Raw genomic sequence first — 23,023 nt, forward strand, 5'->3', positions numbered from 1 at the left:
CCTTTTTAGTTTCGTATTAAAAAAATAAAATAAAAATAAAGCAGTTCAAACAACAACAACATGAAAACTAAACCAAATTAAATTAATAGACTTTTAAAAATAATTTTTAAAATAATTAAACTTTTTGAATGATTAAAATACGAAACAAAGTAAGTTGTATTCTAAGACTAATGGCGGCGAAAACAAGCTTCGTAAGGAGGTAGCGAAATATTTGGAAAAAAAGCAAAGCAAATCTACATTATTGAATAGTTGATAACTTCAGGATGGCTTCAGCCCTTGAAAATTATATCAGCAGTATCCTTTATTAAGCAGCGAGTATTTGATTTCTGTCTGTATTTTACTGATATATTTGTCTTTATAAAATGTTAAATCAAACGGCGTGTTATCAAACACCATGCCGGTATACGAAAAGAAAGTTTTGTTTTTTTTCGTTATTTATTTCACTAATTTCTTATATTATTATTTGTTTTTCAATTTTTTACTTCATAATATGCAGTTATAATCTTAAGTACTTACTGTGTTGATTTTATTATTCAATACACCTTTTTATGATTCAAACAGTTCGAATATTCAGATGTGATTGTAGTAGGTTTTCCAAAATGTAGTGTTGTGTTTGCTTAAAATACTGGTCTATGAAAAACTAAACGTTTAATTGTGGTATATGTTGTTATTGGCGATATAACTTGTTTTAAAGAAAATACAATTGAGAAATTAAACCCAATTTAATTTTGGTTGACGAACTGATTTGTGATCTATTTGCGTTAAAAGAAATAGCCGACGAAGTAGGCTTACTGTTAGGTATGGGCAAAAATAAACGAATAAGGATAGGGGGTCCTAGTTTTGAAAGCCGATTTATCATAATTTTTTTGTAGGTTTCCGAATACTTTTTGATTGTATTTGAAAGATTAAGAACTAAACTTAATTTTCCAAAGAAAAAAATATTTGTACACGTGAAAAAAAAAAGTTAGGGTTTGTATTACTGTACACATAGATTCGAAAAAGTTGTCAAAAAACAAATATATGACAAATAAATGTTATCAAAGGCAAGATAAGTTACTTTTCTACCTAACTGGATATGTTTTTAGTGTTTTTATTCAATGTAACATGTTTATTCAGCTCGAAAAACATAGTGTTTACCGATGTATTGGAAAATTCAAGATGGCGCCTCACTCCCTCTTTAACACGGTAAGTTTAGGAAAAGGTGTTATAAATAAAAAAAAAACTAGACAAAATACTATTAAAAAACCGCCGAATATATGTCAACCTATGTCACTGTCACGGTAATATATATTGAGCGGGTTTTTAACAGTATTTTATCCAGTTTTTTATTTATAACACCTTTTCCCAAACTTATCGTGTTAAAGAGAGAGTCAGACGCCATCTTGAATTTTCCAATACATCGGTAAACACTGTTTTTCGAGCTGAATAAACATGTTACATTGAATAAAAACACGAAAAATATATCCAGTTTGGTAGAAAAGTAACTTATCTTGCCTTTGATAACATATATTTGTTTTTTTGACAACTTTTTCGAGTCTATGTGTACAGTAATACAAACCCAAAAGTTATGAAAAATGTTTTCACGGCGAGCTAACCAATTCAGCTAAATTTTGAAGTTAAATAAATTCATTGTAAAAATCCTTTTAAAGATAAATATATTAGTTTTCTGGGTCTATTTCAAAGATAATTAGTAAAGTAAAATCCTAAGATATTGAATTAAATAAAAAAAAAAAAAAAAAAAAAAAAGCACCTTGTTTGCACAAAAAATAGCTGAATTAGAACCAAAACCGAGTGTTTTTGCCGTTCACAAAACCACAACAAACCATACTTTTGAAAATACGGAATGTACGGAAGCCCAAAATCTGACAGTCGAAAAGCTGTCTGAAAATGACTTCATGTAAGGAAGGAAGGGTGCTGGATTTTTTTTTTTTTTTTTTTTCCTCCAGACGGGCATCCGTACATTTCTATTGTAAATGTTTGTATAAATTTTACCATTTTTAATTTAATTATTCTATGTTCCTGTTTTTAAATTATTTTTTTTATAAAAATTATGTTACGCCGAAAGTTTCACATTCTTGCGAGCAAGGAAATTAAAATCTTGCATATAAAACTTATGCGAAATCTGTAATTTAAAAAAAAAAAAAAGTAGAAATATTTTTGCTATTATAATTTTTTTTTTTTTTTTTTTTGGTGCTAATGCAGTTACTGATCCGCGCTATTTTTTAAATCGCATTTCCAAGTTTAAGTAAAGTTTTATTTGTTTTTTATTCAATTGTAAGGTACAGAATATGTACAAAACACCCTCCCTCCACATGTTAAGAATGGCTTTCTAAATAATAACGTTATTATTTCAGCACGGATCAAGAAGTGCACTAGCAGTATCAGAATTTTTGTAGGAATTTTTGACACCCCTAACACGAAACTGCGAATACAATATAAAAATCTCGTAATTTCTCTGTTAAAAGTGGGTTATTTATTTTCTTTATGGATTATACTTCCAAAATAAACTATTACAGTTGTTTTAAAAGTAATAAAAATATTTTTATTTTTTTTTAAAACAGTAATGAATTTTCCGAACTCAATATTTTTCAATTTTTAAACTCAATATTTTTAAATTTTTAAATTTTAAAAATCTATCAAAATTTTTCTATTGATTCTATTTTTACGATATTTTCAGGGTCAATGTGAAATTTTATGTTCTTTCCAATAAACCGAATATAATATTTTAGACAAACGTTTTTTTTAAATTCACGCCCCCCCATTTTCACGCCCCCCCCCCCATTTTGAAATGTCTATTAAAAAGTAAATAATTAATTTATGTTTGATAGGTTTATATATCACAAATTGAAGAGAAAAGGTCAATAAATAATATATTCAAATTTAAAACAAAAAAAAAAAATCAGTTTTTTAGAAATTTACCTGTAAAGTCCGAAGTTTAAAACCTTATTTTATAAGAACACATTTTTTCTTTTTGTCTTTTTTTTTTTTTTTTTAATGAAACCTTGGTCCTTGCTCCTTTAATTGAAAAAAAAATTAGGGCTTGAATTACATTTTTCGAGGAGTTATAAGCTTAGAAAGATAGGGGGTCGAATAATTTACGCCTCTCATTTTGAAATGTCTATTAAAAAGTAAATAATTAATTTATGTTTAATAGGTTTATATATCACAAATTGAAGAGAAAAGGTCAATAAATAATATATTCAAATTTAAAACAAAAAAAAAAAATCAGTTTTTTAGAAATTTACCTGTAAAGTCCGAAGTTTAAAACCTTTTTAAAAAAAAAAAAACACATTGTTTTGTTTTGTTTTTTTTTTAAATAAAACCTTGGTCCTTACTCCTTTAATTGAAAAAAAAAATTAGGGCTTGAATTACATTTTTCGAGGAGTTATAAGCTTGGAAAGATGGGGTGGAATTATTCACTATTTTCACGAAATTTCTGACACTGCTAGAAGTGCACTAGTACCTTTTTTTTTTTTTTTTTATGAAAATATTAAATAAACAATGCTTAATTCAATGGAAATATCGGTAGTTCGGGAAATTCATTTTTCTTCGAGTTATATCGAATTCATTAATATGGACTTTAGGGGCTTTTTTCGTAATGTTCTTGTAAAAATTATTTTATTTTTATTGTTACAAATTACGATGCTCTATTTATATAAAAAAGCAAAAATAAATTCTTGCGTTTTTTATTTACTACTGAAAACTATAACTTTAGTAAAGGTATTTTTTGTTTAAACAAAATAATACATTTTCACTAAAATTTAAATAAAAATAATTTGTTCATTATCTCCGCAATCATTATTTGATAAATACTGAAAATTTTATTAAAATTGGTTGATTTCCTGATTTTTGGTGAATTTTTAAGATAAGGGAGGGGTCAAAATGTTTATACATTTTGAGCGTCGACATTCATTTTGCCCGTACCTACTTACCGTAAATATTGGTGGTGAATAAAGTAATAAGAGGTCAGATAGCTTGTTTAGTCACATGAAGCGAGGTAGGAAATCGATTGTCCAGGGGTTACTTTGCTAGATCAACCAAAATGTTTATGAAAAATTTCTCAGTTGTATTTCCTTTAAAATAATATATATCGTTCATAGTAACATTTTCTATTATTTCATAACGTGTCGTTTTTATAATCTCATGGCCAAAACGCTATGAAAATTAGGTGCTTCTTAATGCCACTTGAAATTTCGATTTAAAAAAAAAAAAAAACTTTCGATAATGTGTACCAACTAAACACTCACCTTTCAAAAGGTTGGTTTTTAGGGGTATTTGAGTCTGTTTTAGATGGATATCACACTTATAATTGTCGACCGCAAGTAGTTTTTATGATAATGACCTCCAGACTATAGTGGAATGGGGTCGCAAATGGATGATAACATTTAATGCTAGTAAAACTAAGCTGCTCTCCTTTAAGAATTACAAGACGTCTCTCCAACCCCCTATATCCATGATAAATAGCACCCTACCTGAGAATTCTATTTTCAAACTCCTCGGCCTAACATTTGCGGGCAATAGAACTGGAACAAATACATAGAGGACATTGCAAAGGTTGCTGCAAAGAAGGTGGGTTCCCTCTATTGAGCTAGAAGACTACTAACACCTGAGAGTATCCTGTACCTCTACAAGGTCACCATTCAACCATACATGGAGTATTGTTGCCACATCTGGGCTGGTGCATCTACCACTAGTCTCTTCCTCTTAGATAAGGTCTAAAAAAGAGTTATCAGTCTAATCATTCGTAGACATTTATGCTGATGACACTACCATCTATGACCTTAAACAACCAAGTTCTCTCCGATTCTCTCTCCTCTTATCTTGAGCACGTGGTACAATGGGGAAAGGAGTGGCTGGTTACTTTTAATGCATTTAAAACCAAGCTTCTATCTTTACATCATCAACGTTCTGATACCCATCTGGCATCAATTAAAATGAATGGCTTTCGTCTTGGGGAGGCCTCATGTTCTGACAAGCTTCTGGGCTTGACCTTTACTCTTGATCTTAAATGTAACACGTACATCAAATCTGTTGCCAAGGCCGTTGGAAAAATAGTGGGATCCTTCTGTCAATCCTGTAGATATCTCACTGCTGATGCAATTCTCTATCTATATAAGAGCCAGGTACGTCCAAGTATGGAGTACTGTTGCCACATTTAGGCAGGAGCTGCTAGAAAGGACTTTTCCTGCCTTGATAGAGTTCAAAATAGACTTTGTAGCCTCATAGGAGATGTCCTTTTCTCTTCCCTGCAACCTCTGTCTCAGAGAAGAGATGTTGCGAGTTTATCTCTGCTTTATCATTATTTTCATGGCAAATGCTCGACTGAGCTTCAATCTATGGTTCCCCCCTCGCCAAACTTTCATAAGAAACACTCGTCTAGCTGAAAACACTAGCAATAATTCCCCCACTATTTATCTGTGCCTAAACCTAAACGTAGATTCCATGAACAAAGCGTTTTTCTTAGAAGTGCACGCCTGTGGAATTGTCTTCCGTTTTCCTGCTTTCCAGCTGACTACAATATGGTTGTCTTCAAGTCCAACGTAAACAAGTTTTTGATGAGTCATTCCACTTAAGTTAACAAATTTACCAAATTTCCATTACTAACGATCACTATATTGTCCAAGTAACTACTGTACACTCTTAACCCATATCCTCGAGTGGTCTCTGGGCCTTGATAAGTGGTTATGTCTATGTAAAAAAAAAAAAAAAAAAAAAATCGGTGCCACTTATCAACAAGCTCCAGCCCCTATCTCATTGCCGCAGTATTGCATCACTGTTCCTGTTTTACACATATTTTAATGAAATGTATTCTGATGAACTCGTTGCACTTGTACCCCCTCGGCGTACATATCCCTGACAAATCCGCTTAGCAATAAGATCTCACCCCTTCAATGTTGATGTCCCTAAATGTCAGAAAGCTTTCTATTCTAATAGTTTCTTCCCTTGAACAGCTAGACTTTTGAATTTCCTTCCTGCTGGCTGCTTCCCTGGCTGTATTGATATGCAGAAGTTTAAATGTAACATAAACAAATATCTTGTTTATTTGTAAAATTATTTATAAAATTATTCGTAAACTTATTTGTAAACTTATTTGTAAACTTATAAAATTATTTGTAAACTTATTTATAAAATTATTTGTAAACTTATTTGTAAAATTATTTGTAAAATTATTTATAAAATTATTTGTAAAATTATTTATAAAATTATTTGTAAAATTGTAAACTTATTTGTAAAATTGCTAAATAAGTTTTCAAAATGAGTTTATTACTATTTTATTTGATCTTAAATTTTATATATGTCATCTTTTCCTTGACCACTAAAAACAGAAACGGTTTCAATTGTAACTGCTGATGGACGAATTATTGTGGTGAGAATTTGTATTTTTTTCTTTTGTTTGCCTTCTGATGTTTTTTTTTTCCTGAACAATAGTTTGTTTCTAAATTTATGATCCAACACAAAATGATTCTGGAATTTAATTTTGAACTCCTTTTTCTTTTTATTATCATAGTTACATAAACTGTAAAATTAGTAAACCGAGTTCAAGTCCCATTGAAGCTGTTGATTTGTTTCGTTTGTCTGTTTTATGGCATATCAACACTTTTTGGGTTATTTAACTTTTTGCTTATTGATATTAAATTTAATTTGAGTTACAAATTAATATTAAACAAATATAACGTTTATAAATGTCAGGCTTATAATATGTGTCACAAATCATCAGCCAGTGTGTAAAAATAGGTAAATTTAGTGAAATTTTTTTTAATTTCAACTTTTGATAATTTGTTTATTTTATTTTTTTTTTATATTTTAATAACATTTGGATGTAAACAAAATTTAATCTTTTCTCTTTGTAAATGCAAAATTGTTATTATTAATATTTTTTTTTTTCAGATTATTTTAAATTAGGTTTACAAAAATGGTCGATTTATATTTTAATTTTGATGTTTTTCTGGTTAATGCATACAGTATTATGTGTCTGTATGCATATAAAAACTGATGTTTTAAGGAAAAGGGGTCATGTTGAGCTTAATATATGATTTTAAGTTGTCTTTTACAAAATACCCAAGTTGAAATGAAAACTTAAGTGAATGAAATGTTTACCCTATTATCAAATTGTTTGTTTTTACATAGTCCAAATCTGAGTTGTTTTATTGATTTTTATTATTAAAAGAAAAATCTAGTTTACTCTCTAATGTGCTATGAATCATATTACGAAGATTTAATGTGTTAGCTGTTGAAATGAATCTTATATGAACAGTCAAATTGCATTGCTGTGTTATTTTTGTTCACTTATTTTGAGAAGGAGTAGGATTTTGCCCAATGTTTAAGGTGACTTCATCTAATAATTATTGCTCTTATGATTAATTTTTATTTAGCAAAATATGACATTATATTTGTAAGAATTTTCCACTAGTTTGAAACTTGTATTTTTAATTATACAATTTCTAATTTCCAACAAGTTTACATAATTCAGTGACTAATTGTGCTACAAAAATAAACTTGGTGCCATTTATTAATGCTTTACAAGATCTATTGTATTCACACTAAAAGTTTTTAGATATAATTAGTAATACAAGACCATTTTTTTCTTTACATTAAAAAAATTCAAATTGGGCATTATTGAAAAGAGCATAAAAAATAAAGAAATATGGGCTTTAGTTTTTTTAAATCGGCCCATTAGAACTGGAGTTATGACCATTCAAAGTATTAGAAAATGCATGGTTCACTGGACATTTTGTCTTCAGTGAATCCTATTCAAATGCATATTAGCTTGTGACTAAAAATGATAGGAAATTTGCACAATTTACAGACTAACCCATCGTTAAAAGGCTGTATCCTCAGATTTTTTAAAGATATTATGATGAAATTTTGAACATATTATCACATCTTCAATATGTATTTACGACCATTTCACTTGGTAACTTACAGACAAATTAGCATATTTGAGTTCCATTCTGCCAATTTTAAGTAGAAACATCATAAAAACAACTTTAAAAAAATGGTAGGTGCGGCGTTATCGTCATGTGAAGTATTATTCTGATGGACATTACCATTTGTTATCATCACACCGTACTGGAAAATCCAAAATGGCCACCACGACATGATTCATAGAAAAGATTAAAATATGCTTTGTAGTATGTCAAATTAAAGGAAATTTTGTTTAGATTGTAATTATGTTTTCAAGCACATTAAACTATGTCCCATCATTAAAAATTGCAGCATTGTATTTTCACTTTTCTATATGACTGTGAAGGGAACGTCATGACTGAAGAATATAAGCTGTGAACTAATCATCAACCATCTTGGGGGTTTGTAGCAAGCATAATCTAAAAATATTGTGATTTGTAGGAATTAAGTTTTGCAGCTCATTGTACAATGAATTCCTGATTTTCTAGTTCCTCAATTTTAACAAGGTTTCTTAATGTTACTCTTTTTCTCATCAGTCTATGAACTCTCACTCTAAATTCTAAAATTATTGTTTTTTTTTTTTTGTTTTTTGGCCAAGTTTTTAATCACCTAAAAAAAACATTTCGTTGGGGGGAAGGTTAGATTTGCTACAACTTTGACATTATTGTTATTAGTATTTATTTGTCTTGTTTTTCTTTATACAGTAAAAAAAATCAATCTAATAACTAGGGCTATGACAACAGCATATTCTTTTCATTGTTTTTACCATCGAATATATATCCGACACAGTTAGACACAATTAATCAACCGAGGATCACATCACTCTACATAAAATCATATAAGATATCAATGGATATATACCTGAGAATCAAAACAAGGAAAAGAATATGCTGTTGTCATAGGCCTACTAATAACCAACCAAATCCTATAAGATAAAAAAATATATGAACATTTTTTGATAGAGGGAAGGCACAGAATAGGTAACACCCCCCTCTTCCCCATGTTAAGAATGATTTTCTAAATAGTAACATTATTATTTAAAAACTCATAGCATGAGGGGAGAGGTTTGGTAACTATTTTTTTCTTGCACTGTCTTATTTTGCATACCAATCATTGATTATTTTAAATTGTTTATGAAAAAATTCAAATAGCACTTTGTACACTAATAATGAACTGATACAAGTCAGCTTTATTTTAAAAGAAAAATAAATTTTTAGTTATCTCACAGTTTTTAATCAATTATTAGGAACATATTTGAGAAAATATTTAGAAAGATTTACTCCTGTAATATATGACACCTCCCTCCCAAAGTGTATTTTTCACGTTTGCAAAAATAAATGCGGACATTGCATGTGAGTTTTACAGTAATTTGAAAATTAAAAAACAAAAGCAACAATTGTAATTAAATATTTATAAATTCTAAAAGAATCGAAATTTGAAATTTAGAACAGAATCGATAATTATATCAGAATCTGGAAATATATTGGAATCATCTCATCGTTGTTGTTGTTTCACCATGTTTCAGCCAACTCATCCTCTGGCCTTCTGCAGATGATTAACCGCGATGGGATAGGAATGCTGAGTCTTCTAACTGTATCCCCAGTAATTACTGTCTTCCATACTTGTCAGTTCACCATGTTTTGGCCAATTAATCATCTGGCCTTCTTGGGTAGGATTGAAACTGCTATCTTCAAGCAATGCTCACCTGAAACCATAGAGACTCAAAGCCTCTATCCACTGTGCCATGATTCTCAAGACAACACGTATGGAAGGCAGTAATTACTAGTTACAAGACTCAGCATTTCTACCCTGTCATTGTTAATCACCTGAAGAAGGCCTGAAACATGGTGAAAGAACAACAGTTTATTAAGATGAGGATTTGGTTGTCTGCAAAAAACAATGAATGAACAAATTATGAAGCCTCATCTTAAAGGATTAAAAAAAAAAAATAGTTTAAGGTTTTTATTTTTATTTTTCATCCAGTCTATTTTTTGTTCTGTTTGTACAGGGCACACTGAAAGGCTTTGATCAGACAATTAATCTCATCTTGGATGAGAGCCATGAGCGTGTATTCAGTTCGACGTCTGGCGTGGAGCAAGTTGTACTTGGATTGTATATTATACGAGGAGACAATGTGTAAGTAAATGTTTTTTTTTAACAATTTTATTTTTATTAAACAACTTGAAATTAAATTTTCTATAAAACATGAAAATATTCATTTTTATTTTTTCTCTTTCTTTCTCTTTTTACATTTTCTTCTTCTTCTTCTAATCATTTGTCATCCAATTCAAAACCCTCACACATTATTGTGTTTGTGGTGCATTATGGTGTATAAGCCCCTAGATTTTTTTCTCTCTTAATTTCTTGTTTGCCGGAGTTGAGGTCACTCCACTTCATTCCAGATTCCATGCCACTTCAACTGACGTGACCAGACAAGAATACAAAATTAGGACAATATGAATCAATAGATAAATAATTTCTAAAATGAAAACAAGAAAATAAAGAATTCTTTCTTTTTTTCTATTATTTTTTTTTATCTTTTGTTTTTCAAATTCAAAATATATCAAACCAAGTGCAAGTTTGCCAAGAGTTTCCTGATAATCTTTTTTGATAAGATCTTTGGTACAAATATTCATTATCTTTGTGAAATTACTCACCGTTACAGAAGGGGGTGGGCAAAAAGAGATTCTTCTCTCCAGATTGATGCTGTTTTCTTAAAAGGATGACTGTAGGAGGTTAGTGTTGTAGCAGGCCGACCTGTGGAAAGTGACATTGGCCAAAGAAAGTAAAAGATGAAACTAAATATAAATAAAATATTCCAAAATTACCAAAACTTCTGGTTTCTTAAATAATTCAGAATAACTGAAGGAATACACATATAAAGTTGTTTTTTTTTTCATACTGACATTTATATTAAAAGCCTACTTTTTCTATTTAAAAATTATTTAAATGAACTTAATATACTCAGTCATGGATATGCGAGTGACTTCATACAGGTTAACTAATTTGCATATTCCGTTGAAAAACAAACTTAAATTAATTTATTATTTATTTTTTATAGTTTCTCATTAGATGATTTTTTTTATTTTTTTTTTTTTACATAGGGATCACCACTTATCAAGGCCAAGAGGCCACTCGAGGATAAGGGTTAAAGAGTGTACCGTAGAAATTGGACAATATAGTAATCGTTTAATTCGGTAAATTTGTTAACAAGTGGAACGGCTCATCAAGAACTTGTTTACGTTAGACTTGAAGGCAACCATATTGTAGTCAGCCGGAAAGCAGGAAAACGGAAGACAATTCCACAGGCGTGCAGTTCTAAGAAAAAAGCTTTGTTCATGGAATCTACGTTTAGGTTTAGGCACAGATAAAGAGTGGGGGGAATTATTGATAGTGTTTTCAACTAGACGAGTGTTTCTTGTGAAAGTTTGGCGAGGGGGGACCATAAACTGAAGCTCAGTCGAACACTTTCCATGAAAATACGAGGGGTGTGCAATAAGTAATGCCCCTGACCCACTTCCAGTTGTCTGATCTAGCTGAAATTTTGCATGTGCAATGATTTATATCTCTACGGGTTATGTGGAAAATTACAGCTCTGAACTAATTGTGGTTTCTGTTTTACAGGTGTTTGAACTGAGTCAGGTGTGAAATGGAGCCAGTTGAATGTTGAGCAGTGATCCGGTTTTTGTATTTGAAAGGACACACACCACAGGAGACTTTTGATGAAATGAAAGAAACTTATGGTGATATATGACCTTGTGAATTCAAACATGCCCGGAAGTCTGTGGAAACAGCTCCCAGACCTGATCGCCCCACCCCCCTTCTGCCATTGATGAGGCATCTGTCCCTCAAGTTGAGGCTGCCATTTTGGAAGATCGGCACATTACTATTCGCCAAATAACCCAAGATGTCAAGATTAGTACAGGGTCTGTGGAAACTATCATTCATGACCATTTGCATATGCATAAAGTATCTGCCAGATGGATTCCCAGGTTGCTCACACCATTCCAGAAGCGAGAACGTGTTGAGTGCTTGAGGATGAATTTGGAGATGTGCTAAGAAGATGAGTCAAAGTTTTTCAAAAAACTGATTACACAGGATGAAACCTGGGTCCATCACTATGATCCAGAGACTAAAGCCCAGTCAATGCAGTGGAAGCACTTGAACTCACCACCTCCAAAGAAGGCAAGGGTGCAGCCCTCCGCTGACAAGGTCATGCTCACAGTCTTCTGGGACCAGGACGAAGTAGTGATGACAGATTTCCTGGCAAAGGGTACCACAATTACAGGAGCCTATTGTGCTTCACTTTTGAGGAAATTAAGGGAAGCTATGAAAATCAAGAGGCGGGGCAAGATCAGCAAAGGTACCCTCCTCCTGGAGGATAACGCTCCGGTCCACAACTCGCATGTCGCAAGATGAGAAGCACGGGCGTGTGGTTATGAAATCCTGCCCCATCCTCCTTACTCTCCTGACCTTGCACCCTCTGACTTTCACCTCTTCCAAGCCATGAAGTTGTTTTTGAAAGGAAAGCGTTTCCCAGATAATGCAGCCTTGATTTTTGAAGTGACGTCGTGGTTGGAGGACCAACCTGGGGTGTTCTACAAAAACGGTCTCCAGAGCTGCATCAAACGATGAGAGAAATGCATAACTCTGGGTGGTTCCTATGTAAAGAAAGACTAATAACTGTGCCAAGTATCATTGCTCTACTGCTGTGGGAAGTGGGTCAGGGGCATTACTTATTGCACACCCCTCGTAACGATACAGCAGAGACAAACTCGCAACATCTCTTCTGTGAGATAGAGGTTGCAGGGAAGAGAAAAGGACATCTCCTACGAGGCTACAAAGTCTATTTTGAACTCAAGGCAGGACCAGCCCTTTCTAGCAGCTCCTGCCTAGATGTGGCAACAGTATTCCATCCTTGGACATACCTGGCTCTTATATAGATAGAGAATTGCATCAGCAGTGAGATATCTACTGGATCGATAGAAGGATCCCACTATTTTTCCAGCGTCCTTGGCAACAGATTTGATGTACGTGTTCCATTTAAGATCAAGAGTAAAGGTCAAGCCCAGAAGCTTGTCAAAACGTGAGGCCTCCTCAAGATGAGAGCCATTCATTTCAATTGATGCCAGATGTGGATCAGAACATTGATGTAAAGAGAGAAGCTTGGTTTTAGATGCATTAAAAGTAACCAGCCACTCCTTTCCCCATTGTACCACATGCTCAAGATCATAGGAGAGAGAATCAAAGAGAACTTGGTCGTTTACTGTCTTAGATGTGTTACCATAAATAGTTGTGTCATCAGCATAAATGTCTACAGATGATGTAAGGATGTGATTTGGAAGATCATTAATGTAGATCAGGAAAAAAGCTGTGCCCAGGATGGACCCCTGGGGGACTTCAGCATTAATATTGTGAGCTTCTAATTTTTGCCTATTAACTACTACTCTTATGAACCTATCAGAAAGAAATGATTTGATAATTAAGAAGACATTTCCAGATATACCATAGCTAGAGATCTTGTGAAGTAAACCTTTATGCCATACTCTATCAAAAGCCTTCGATATGTCAAGAGCAATTGCCCTAGAAAAGTTGCTTCCGTCGAGAGATTTGCTAATCCTATGAGATATAACTGTAAGCACATCTGCTGTAGATCTAGCAAAACGGAAACCATGTTTCATATAATTATTATGCTCAGTTCTATTTATGCATAGTTTTTATATTGTGCATAATTGTGTAGCATTTAGGATGAAAAAGTTCTAGCATACACATATGTGTAATATATATATATTTTGAATCTTAGCATGAATACACTGGTTATGCCTAGCCACACCCATACATCGTAGATGATGAAACAGCTGTCTGTGCATGATATACTTTATTTATTTATATATATATATATATATATATATATATATATATATAATTATTATAGTAAATAATTATGTCAGTTCTTTTAAGAAACTCGTTTCTTATCGTTGAGCACTTTCAGTTGAAATAAAAGTTGGTCAATTTAACTCTTGTGCGCAGATCATCATATAATGATTAAATCACTCTGAAAGACGTTAACAAACATTTAAAAAATAAATGTTTAAATTTCAAGAGTATTTCTCGTGGTTAACGGTGGCTGAATGGATTAGGTTCTTGCTAATGAAGCCAGAGATGGCTTCTGTTCCCGGGCTCAAATCTATCGACTGGTGTTAATCGTGACACCTTGCACTGATGATTCCCGAAAGAATGAAACACTAGTAGACACTAGTGTTTTAATTATTATTTACTATAATAACTATTAAATACCTACAGACGTAGGTATTTAATAGTTATTATAGTAAATATTTTTTTATTTGTTTTTTACATAGGGATCACCACTTATCAAGGCCGAGACCACTCGAGTAGTGTCAATTAGTGTCAATTGGACAATATAGTAACAGTCAGTAATGGAAATTTGGTAAATTTGTTAAGTGGAACGGCTCATCAAGAACTTGTTTATGTTGGACTTGTAGACAATCAGATTTCAGTCAGCTGGAAAGCAGGAAAATGGAAGACCGTTCCACAGGCATGCAGTTCTAAGAAAAAAGCTTTGTTCATGGAATCTACATTTAGGTTTAGGCACAGATAAAGAGTGGGGGGAATTATTGATAGTGTTTTCAACTAGACGAGTGTTTCTTGTGAAAGTTTGACAAGAGGGGACCATAGATTGAAGCTCAGTTGAGCACTTGCCATGAAAAAAAATATATATATATCTGTGTGTGTGTGTGTGTGTATACATATATATATATATATATATATATATACAGAGAGAGAGTCATCTGTCATATGGTCCCCAATTATAGGTTGAGCTCTCTGGTAGAGAAAGTAATAGTTTCTTCTGTAAGGAATAATTTCTCTTGGCTACTGGTAGTGTGGTGAAAAGTATGTAAACAAGTAAATTTCGGTTCTTGTCCATAATTTCCCCATATTAAAAAAAAAATAAATAAATAATCTGTATGATGTATGTATCTGCGATGAAAATATAGAAAAATCTGTAGGATGTATGTACCCATGACAACAAGAAATATACTCCAAAAGTCTCGTAAATTGATCAAGTAGTATCATTTTTAAATATGAAAATAAAATTTTATAAGTAACAGAAGAGGGGCCATCTTGTCCACCATTTTGAAAATAATCTATCCCTGGATGATATATATATATATATATATATATATATATATATATATATATATATAATTATTATTATTATTATTATATAAACCGCATCATATGTAAAGGGACAAAATTCATTAAAAAGTCAGGTTTTTATTTACAGCATACAATTGTTTCAGCCTACCACCAAGATATCTGTAACGTTCAAAGTATATGATGCATTTTATTTCTCGATGAGGCTATCCTCAGTGGTCTTAAGAAAATAAAATGGTAGCACTCTAGACGGTGAAGAAAAGAAAAAGACAAGATATTCTAGTAAAAAATATAATACATTTATAACTTAAAATATTGCAGCATTAAGAATTGATTATATAATGTTAAATAGAATTTTTTTTTAATTCCTATTGTAGCAATATTTTAAGTTATAAATTTATTATATTTTTACTAGAATATCTTGTCCTTTTCATTTTCATGTTTAAGCTTAACCATATTACTTTTCATACTCACATTTTTAATATTACCTATTAGCAGGCCGCCCAGCATTGAGTGGTTATAAAATATGCTTAATTATGATATTTTAATATATGCAGATTTTGTATTTATTATTATTACAGAACCAACCCAATATATAATAGTGCTGCCCCTCCGACATGGCCTGATAGTAAAATACACTTAACCATATTTTAATTCATGCAGATTTTGTATTGATTATTATATAGTAGTGATTTCAAAAGTTTAAAAAAAAGAAAAAAAATGACTTAGGTGCCATTAGCTAGAATCAAAACCAAATCATTCAGCATTCCAGCCTTAGAAAGTATAAATGAATATTTGCACATGTGTAGAAGTAACCGGTTTAGTTGACTTACTTCTGTCAAGTTCAATTTTTTTCAATTCCGACCCCTTAGCAGCTATTTTTATTATTTAAAAAAAAAAAAAACCAAATTTGTGCCATAGGTCCAAATCCACATATATTAAGTCTGGAAACCAAAAATTGAGAGAGGAGTTTGGTAGAGATCTTTTTGTGCACACACAGATAAGATCACTTTATACATATATATATATATATATATATATATATAGGGGCTCCATTTTGCATGTGTAAAATTGAATGGCAGAACTAGGATCATGAGGGTACACAGAATGATCAAAAGATCTGAGGGTCAAAACTGATGATGAGAGGCATGTGATATCATCTGAAAAATTGTACACAAAAATAAATCCGGGCAGCCAACTTTCAAGAAACTGGTTGTCGGATTTCTTGTTATGCATACCTTTTAAACTTCACCACTTAACAGTTCTTCAGGATGTTCGTCTGGTAGTTTTGAAGAACTGGCGTCTAAATGATAGGGCTTGGTGCATGGGTTTATAAAAATGTCTTTATTAAGCTGAATATCACTTTTTTTATTTGTGGGTGTTACATGTCTGTCCAGGGATATGAACACTAACAAATAAAAAAAAAAAAATAAATAAAACTCAGAAAGAAATATTTATTTTAACATAAAACAAAACATACAAATAATATTTACAAGGAAATACACTTAGTACTACTGCTACTAGCTTTAAAAGCGATTATAAGGTTTATAGCGTTGACGATAAAAGGGAGATAATAACTACTAACTTCAAACCAAATGTTTTATGTATGAGTAATACTAATAAGAAGAATAATAAAATATAATTCTTTGGTCAGTGAGAAAATATATAGAAATCTTTGTATTTACTGAAATTCCAGTTTCTTCAAATGATGTGGTGGTTTGCTTATAAGGAATTTCTTCCGGTTGGATTTTCATCCTAAAAACATTACCAGAGTTCTTAACAGCAAGTTGGCAACTCAACAAATTAGCAACTAATGTGGCTGCTAGTGAGCGTCCTTATATAGGTCTCTGCATGGAATTTTCCTGATTATTCCAGATTGTTCTAAATATTTTAATATTCTATTCATTTTTTATAAGGAAAATGCCATCTCATAACAATGGGAAATAAATGCAAACTTTTTTTTTTCCCACAAAAATCTCTCGTTTGATCATTGTACATCAAGCAACATCAATCTTGGTCAGTACTTCGATAGATATCAGCTAAGGAAGAATCACTCAACTAAAATTAAAATCAGTTAATTTTTTTTTTAGTATATATTTGTTTATAATACAAATTTTGCCCATATAATGTCATCATCAGGAATAGAATCAATTTATTTATTTATTTTTTTTTTTTTTATCCTTCCTCATGGCATCATTACTAAAAAAGTAAAGTCTGTATGTTCTTTCAACTGCGATATTTTCAAATGTTCTGATCATGAGGAAATTGCATGGCTTGCGTGAAATTAATTAGTGGATTTATTTTTTTTCTAGTGACAATATGTAATAATTTTTTTTCCTTGATCTAAGTGTTTAATTTTGAATTGTAATATGTAAGTTTAAAAAGCCAGTAGAACACAAAAATTTTTTAAAAAGTTTATCCTTGTTGGTTTGTGTTCTGGCTAACGTGAGAATATGGATTTCAATATCTGAAAGAAAAGGAAGCAATTCTATGTATTTTCTCTTTTTATTCACGTATATATGCTAAATGTGTCAGTTGATCTTTAAATCCATTTGTTATTTTTAATCGTGTACTCTGTGACTTGATGTTCATGCTTTCAGGAATGTGAGTTCTCCATTCTTTTGTAATCCATACAAGGTATATTTGTGCCAAATCTTTATTTTTTGTCACTATTTGGTTGGATTATATTTCTTTTTTCCTCCCACTCACTTTATCTTAATTTTTCTTTTTCTGTTTTTTCTTTCTTCATCTTCCTCTCAAGGTTTTTTTTGTTCCTTCCTTTTCCCTCGGCCCTGTCGGTTGGGCATTAGAATACGCCGACCACCCCCCCTGCAGAATGTAAAAGTCCCTCAATGGGGGTCCTGGATATGACCTTATACTATATCCAGTGGTGAGGCTCCAGCTTGTGGGCTTTGGGGAGTGTGGAGCCACCCTTTAATTACCATTGCTTCCAGGTCCACTTTGACCCGGAGTGGTAGTACCTGTTAGGGTCCCAACTACGGGTTAAATAGAAACCGACATGAAAACAACAAATATATTCTATTAAAAAAATTTTTCTTCAAAATCTTTGGATTCAGTATTAAATGACCCCAAAAGGGTTGATATGCCGTAAAACAAAAACAACCAACCAAAATCCTTTTCCCTCCAATGACAGTTCTCCATAAAAACTGAAAATGTTGATTTTGCTGTGGCAAGTCATGATGTGGGAGTTGGGGGAGAACTGATTTTCGTTTCATCAAAGAATGACTTCCTTTTTCAATATGTCCACTTGATGGCTTTTTAAGTTACTTTTAGTTGTTGTCTTTTGTGTTGCCCTGTCTCCGCATGCACATACACAAGGAACTTTGACCCTCTCCCTCGTCCAGGTTGAGAAATTAATTTTGAATTGAGCTGTTTTTGACATTGGTTACTTACATCCTTGCATTCTGTTTAAAGCTCAGCCACCACCATCATCATCATCATCATGTTTGGTTTAACATCTGTTTTACATGCTGGCATGCACTTGATGGCTTTTAGAAATTGATTTCCAAACCAACCTATTTCTGGCCAGGTTTTTATTTATCTCTCTTTCCCTCACATCCATTTTTATCACTTCCTTTCATGGTTTCCTTGACTGACCTCAACTTTTTTATCTACTAACTGAAGAAATTTCATCAAATCTTTCAACCTAGTAATACCATCCAAGTTTACTGTTCGGCACACATCCTCCTATACTGTCCAGATTTAATCTTCCTCTGCAATAATCAGATCTGAGCCTATCTGTTAGATTCACCTTACACATGCTTTGTTATCATTATTATTTCTCTCCGTGAAACACATGTTCTCAGCATTCACTGGCCATGTATCACTGCTATACACCATTACACTGCATTTTAGATTTTAAAATTTAAAAATAATTAAGGAATTGATTTAAAAAAAATTTTTTTTTTTTTGTTAAATTTTACAAATCTAGTTTATTTTTATTCTCACACGCAATTCCCTTGCTACAAATTAAACAACTGAAAATTTAGTTTTAAGAAGAATTTGAAAAAAAACAAACTTGAATTACGAACTGAAGTGAGGTTGAATCATAAATAGTTTGAACACATACGATATTATGGACCCCCCCCCCAAAAAAAAAGCAAAGTGTTAGGAAGTGAATAAAAAGTGGATCAGCAGAACAAAAGTATAGGAAATGTGATTCGTTGAAAGACAATAAAGAGGAAGTTGTTCACCAAGGCGCACAAAGGAAGCTAAAATAGGATTGTTAATCAAAGTGTGGTGAAAACTAAGGCAAAAAATCGGATGTAGAGTTTGATATATTTAGAGTTAGTTTATAGTTTTAGGAGTGGTAGTGAGTTTTGTGACAATTTCCAACAGTTGAAGACAGTTTCCAGTTGAGGGTATTTGAAGGAATGTTGTGACTTGGAACAGATCCACATGATGATGTAAATGTGGACCTTGGTGATGGTGTCACACACACTGCCAGAATTCAACAAAATGTGGTTTTTGTGTTGGAGTCTGTTTTCTCTTGCATTATTTTTTTTTATATTCCTGAACCCATGCTCATCTTCTTGGCAGTCACCAATGTGCGTGACAATGACACAGAAAAAATCTACAGCTCAGAACTTTAGAGTTGGCGACTATTCTTGAGTGGGAGAGCATGTGGTTGCACACATGCTTGTACAAAAATGCTAAATTTTCATATTTTTGTTGCTTTTTCAGAGCCGTAATTGGAGAAATTGATGATGACGTTGATTCATCGTTGGACTTAAACACGATTCGAGCAGAACCACTCAATCCCGTCCTTCATTGATACCGACAGAATTCTTCATTTATTTTTATTCATTAAAAAAAACAAAAATTATTTTTCAATTCATCCTATTGTAATTTTCAAACATGGACATTTTCACAAAAAGGGGGGATTTTTATTTGCAAATAAAATGAAAAGTGGCTTTTTTTTTCTTTTTTTTTTACTTATTTCCTTTCATTATGTTTATCAAACAGGTTGTTTAGTTTTAAGTTGAACATGGTAGTTCTATTGAGTGCAGGATCATTCTTGTATGTAATAGTTCCAAGCAAAGAAAAAGTGGCAGCATCAATCCAATCAGAGAAGCCTTTCCAAGTAAATAATTAATCCAGTTAAAATCCTCAGAGTGTAGTTTCCTTCTCATGTCAAGACAGAAAACTATAACTGAAAAATTAAAAAAGATTTAGTATATTTTATAAAGCAATTCTGGCATCTGATTGGTTTGTTCTTATCACCCACGATTATAAATATAATGGTACTTGTACAGTTTGATGAAGACATAAAAAAATGAAAATATCGAAAAAATGTTATATTGTACATATCGATTTTGGACTGAAGATCTCAAAAAAATTCACTTAATTTGATCGAGTATTTTTTTATTTACTTTTTTATTTTTTACAATGGAAAAAACAATTTTTTATTGACAGCGCTGGAGGCAGCCATGTTTGAATTTTTAGAACACACCATGGGAAGATAACTTAGTCTAAAGCGCCCCCCTCCCCCTCCATCTTAAATACTAGCTTTTCTTCCTAAAAATCGAAATATTGTTACCTTTTCATTGGTATCATAACAAATTGCTTTTTCGCTGTAAAAAAAAAATTACTTGATCAAATTAAGTGAATTTTTTTTTTTTTCGGAGAACTTCATTCCATAACGGATACATACAATATAACTTTTTTCTCTCGATATTTTCATTTTTTAATGTCTTGATTAAACTGTACAAGTACCAATATAATTGTTCAAATCTTTGTAGTCATACCCTCTTCATATGCCAAAAATATTGCAACAAGTTAAAAATAAAATAACAGGAAAACTATTTGATATAATTACATACCAGGCAAAAAGTATCTGTGTCGGCAAAAAAAATACAGAAAATTATAAAAAAATTTTAGTAATAAATAAAATTCATTTTTTATTCATATTTTTTAGTAAACATTGAGGCGATGCCATTATGAGTTTTAAGTCAACATGTCGTAATAGATTATCTCCCCTTCAATCTGAAGATGCCATGTTGTCTTGTGATTTGGAGTTTGTTGATTTCAAACAGTAAATTTTATTTTTTTGTTAAAATTCTAATCAATATTTTTCCATAATTTTTGGTGTGCACAAATACTTTTGCCTCACACATAAATATTCCTTTGTTCCAGATCGTTTCATGTGTTAGTCGTCGCCATCAAATTGCTGTTTTGATATTTCATTGTAATACAGCTTCCTGTTCCAGTGTTTTTTTTTTTTTCCAAGAATTACAAGCTTGTGGAACTCTCTACCTACTGATTGCTTTCCTCCTACCTACCTTATCAAGACGATAACCAATAGGCATCTCCTGTCTTTGTGATAATCATATTTGGTTCTTGTTAGTTCCATGCATCAAGTGGCTTCACGCCTTGTTTGAAACAATTTTCATAAAAAAGTTTTTCTGTTATTTTATTTTGAACTTCCCTATTTCACTTTGCATTAAGCGAAATAAACAATCGGTTCTATAGAACCTGTCAATCGTCAACAACTTCACAAAGTAATTCCTGACCAGATTTTCATAAAACTTTTAGATTAGATTTATCAATGCCTAAAAACAGGCTGCGTTAAATTTGAAATCATCTGGATCCTATTATGGCTATTATCATCATTATAAAATGGTGGTTTCTTGTGTATCATCATCCTCACCGGTTTAACGCCTATTTTACATACTAGTATGCATTGAACGGCTTTTATAAATTGACTTTCAAACTTATCTCTGACCATTTTTCTTTGGGGGTCATTTCTTTAACTGAGGCAAAACTTTTATAGGCTGAATGCTCTTACTGATTAAAAACTGATGCAGTGATGGGGACTAGTGTTTCTATTGAGAGACCAACTATAATATAAATCTCACCTGTCTATGTTTTCTGCCTAAATCTCACCTGTCTGTATGTTTTCTGCCTAAAACATTTGACAGAGACAATGGATTTTCACAATATCAATATCGTTTTGAAACTCAACCCTTCGGACGACAAATATCGAAAAATTGGTTAAAAACATTAATTCCTTCACTCTTAACTGAGCACTTTTCTACAGGGAGGGGTCACTATTTTTCACCAATATTTCAAAAGTCATCCCCTCTTTTCGATTGACTAGTCTTAATCGAAAAGAAGGGATGACTTTTGAAATATCAGTGAAAAAATCGTGTTTGTCATTGCATCCATCACCAAACCGGAAATAGTGAAGGTTAACTTTAAATTTTAACATGACAAAAATACCGGAAGGGACGACAGATTAAAATTTAATAAATAAATACATAAAAAAATAGACTTTTATTTATTTTGTTACATGCAATGGAACTTTTAATCTACCAATCCAATAATTGTCAAGAATGGCATTTTATTTTAAAACTTAAAAACAGAAATTATTTTGTTTTTGAATTTTGGAGATGACGTTTGATTATTCTTTTTATTTGGATTTTTCAGATTACTGTTTTTATCTTGAGTTCTATTTACATGTTTCAGTTGATATAACCGCCGACCTTCTCCAGGTGTATCTTTTGGAACTTGTGAATCTTTGGTTTAAGACTCCTAAAATTCATACTAAAATTGTCCGCAAGAACCTGCTGAGTAGTGGATAAAGTATTTGATAAAGTTGTAAGTCACACTCTTCTGGAGTGTGACTTACCATGCTCAGTGTGGACGATACTCAAAAATACAACTGCAAATTACTTAGGACTTCTATCCCGCCATGGCTGATGGAACAAGGACATACTATCTCGTGGATTGCATTAAAATTCTGTGTAGATTTCTGAATTTGACAAGATACACCTGAAGAAGGTCAGAGGTTACATTGACCAAAGCGTGAAAATAACATCCAAAATGAGAATAGTAGTCCAAAGAATCCAAATAATACGACATTACACTGAATCCTTTTTTACTTGATTTCATATTCCAAATGTTATTTTTAACTTCCTTT

The 23,023-nt window shown here is 31.9% G+C and overlaps 1 protein-coding gene across 1 annotated transcript; it reads left to right on the plus strand.

Annotated features, from left to right (window-relative positions):
• Positions 1-156: 156 nt before the first annotated feature.
• Positions 157-20,020, plus strand: LOC145260596 (U6 snRNA-associated Sm-like protein LSm8). Its single transcript, XM_080118873.1, has 4 exons — positions 157-294; positions 6,327-6,367; positions 9,914-10,041; positions 19,786-20,020. Exons 1-4 carry the CDS (start codon positions 264-266, stop codon positions 19,874-19,876), a joined length of 291 nt encoding a protein of 96 aa, XP_079974999.1. The 5' UTR covers positions 157-263; the 3' UTR covers positions 19,877-20,020.
• The last annotated feature ends 3,003 nt before the right edge of the window (positions 20,021-23,023 follow it).

This window comes from Euprymna scolopes, chromosome 36 (assembly GCF_053919585.1).
Source record: "Euprymna scolopes isolate OS-2025 chromosome 36, ASM5391958v1, whole genome shotgun sequence".
NCBI lineage: Eukaryota > Metazoa > Mollusca > Cephalopoda > Sepiida > Sepiolidae > Euprymna > Euprymna scolopes.

Bases quoted from the DNA above. Each gene is read 5' to 3' on its own strand.
- LOC145260596 (XM_080118873.1), top strand. From the start codon at position 264: ATGGCTTCAGCCCTTGAAAATTATATCAGCA. The intron at 295-6,326 runs GTATCCTTTATT...CACTAAAAACAG, and splicing joins CCTTGAAAATTATATCAGCA to AAACGGTTTCAATTGTAACT. The intron at 6,368-9,913 runs GTGAGAATTTGT...CTGTTTGTACAG, and splicing joins CTGATGGACGAATTATTGTG to GGCACACTGAAAGGCTTTGA.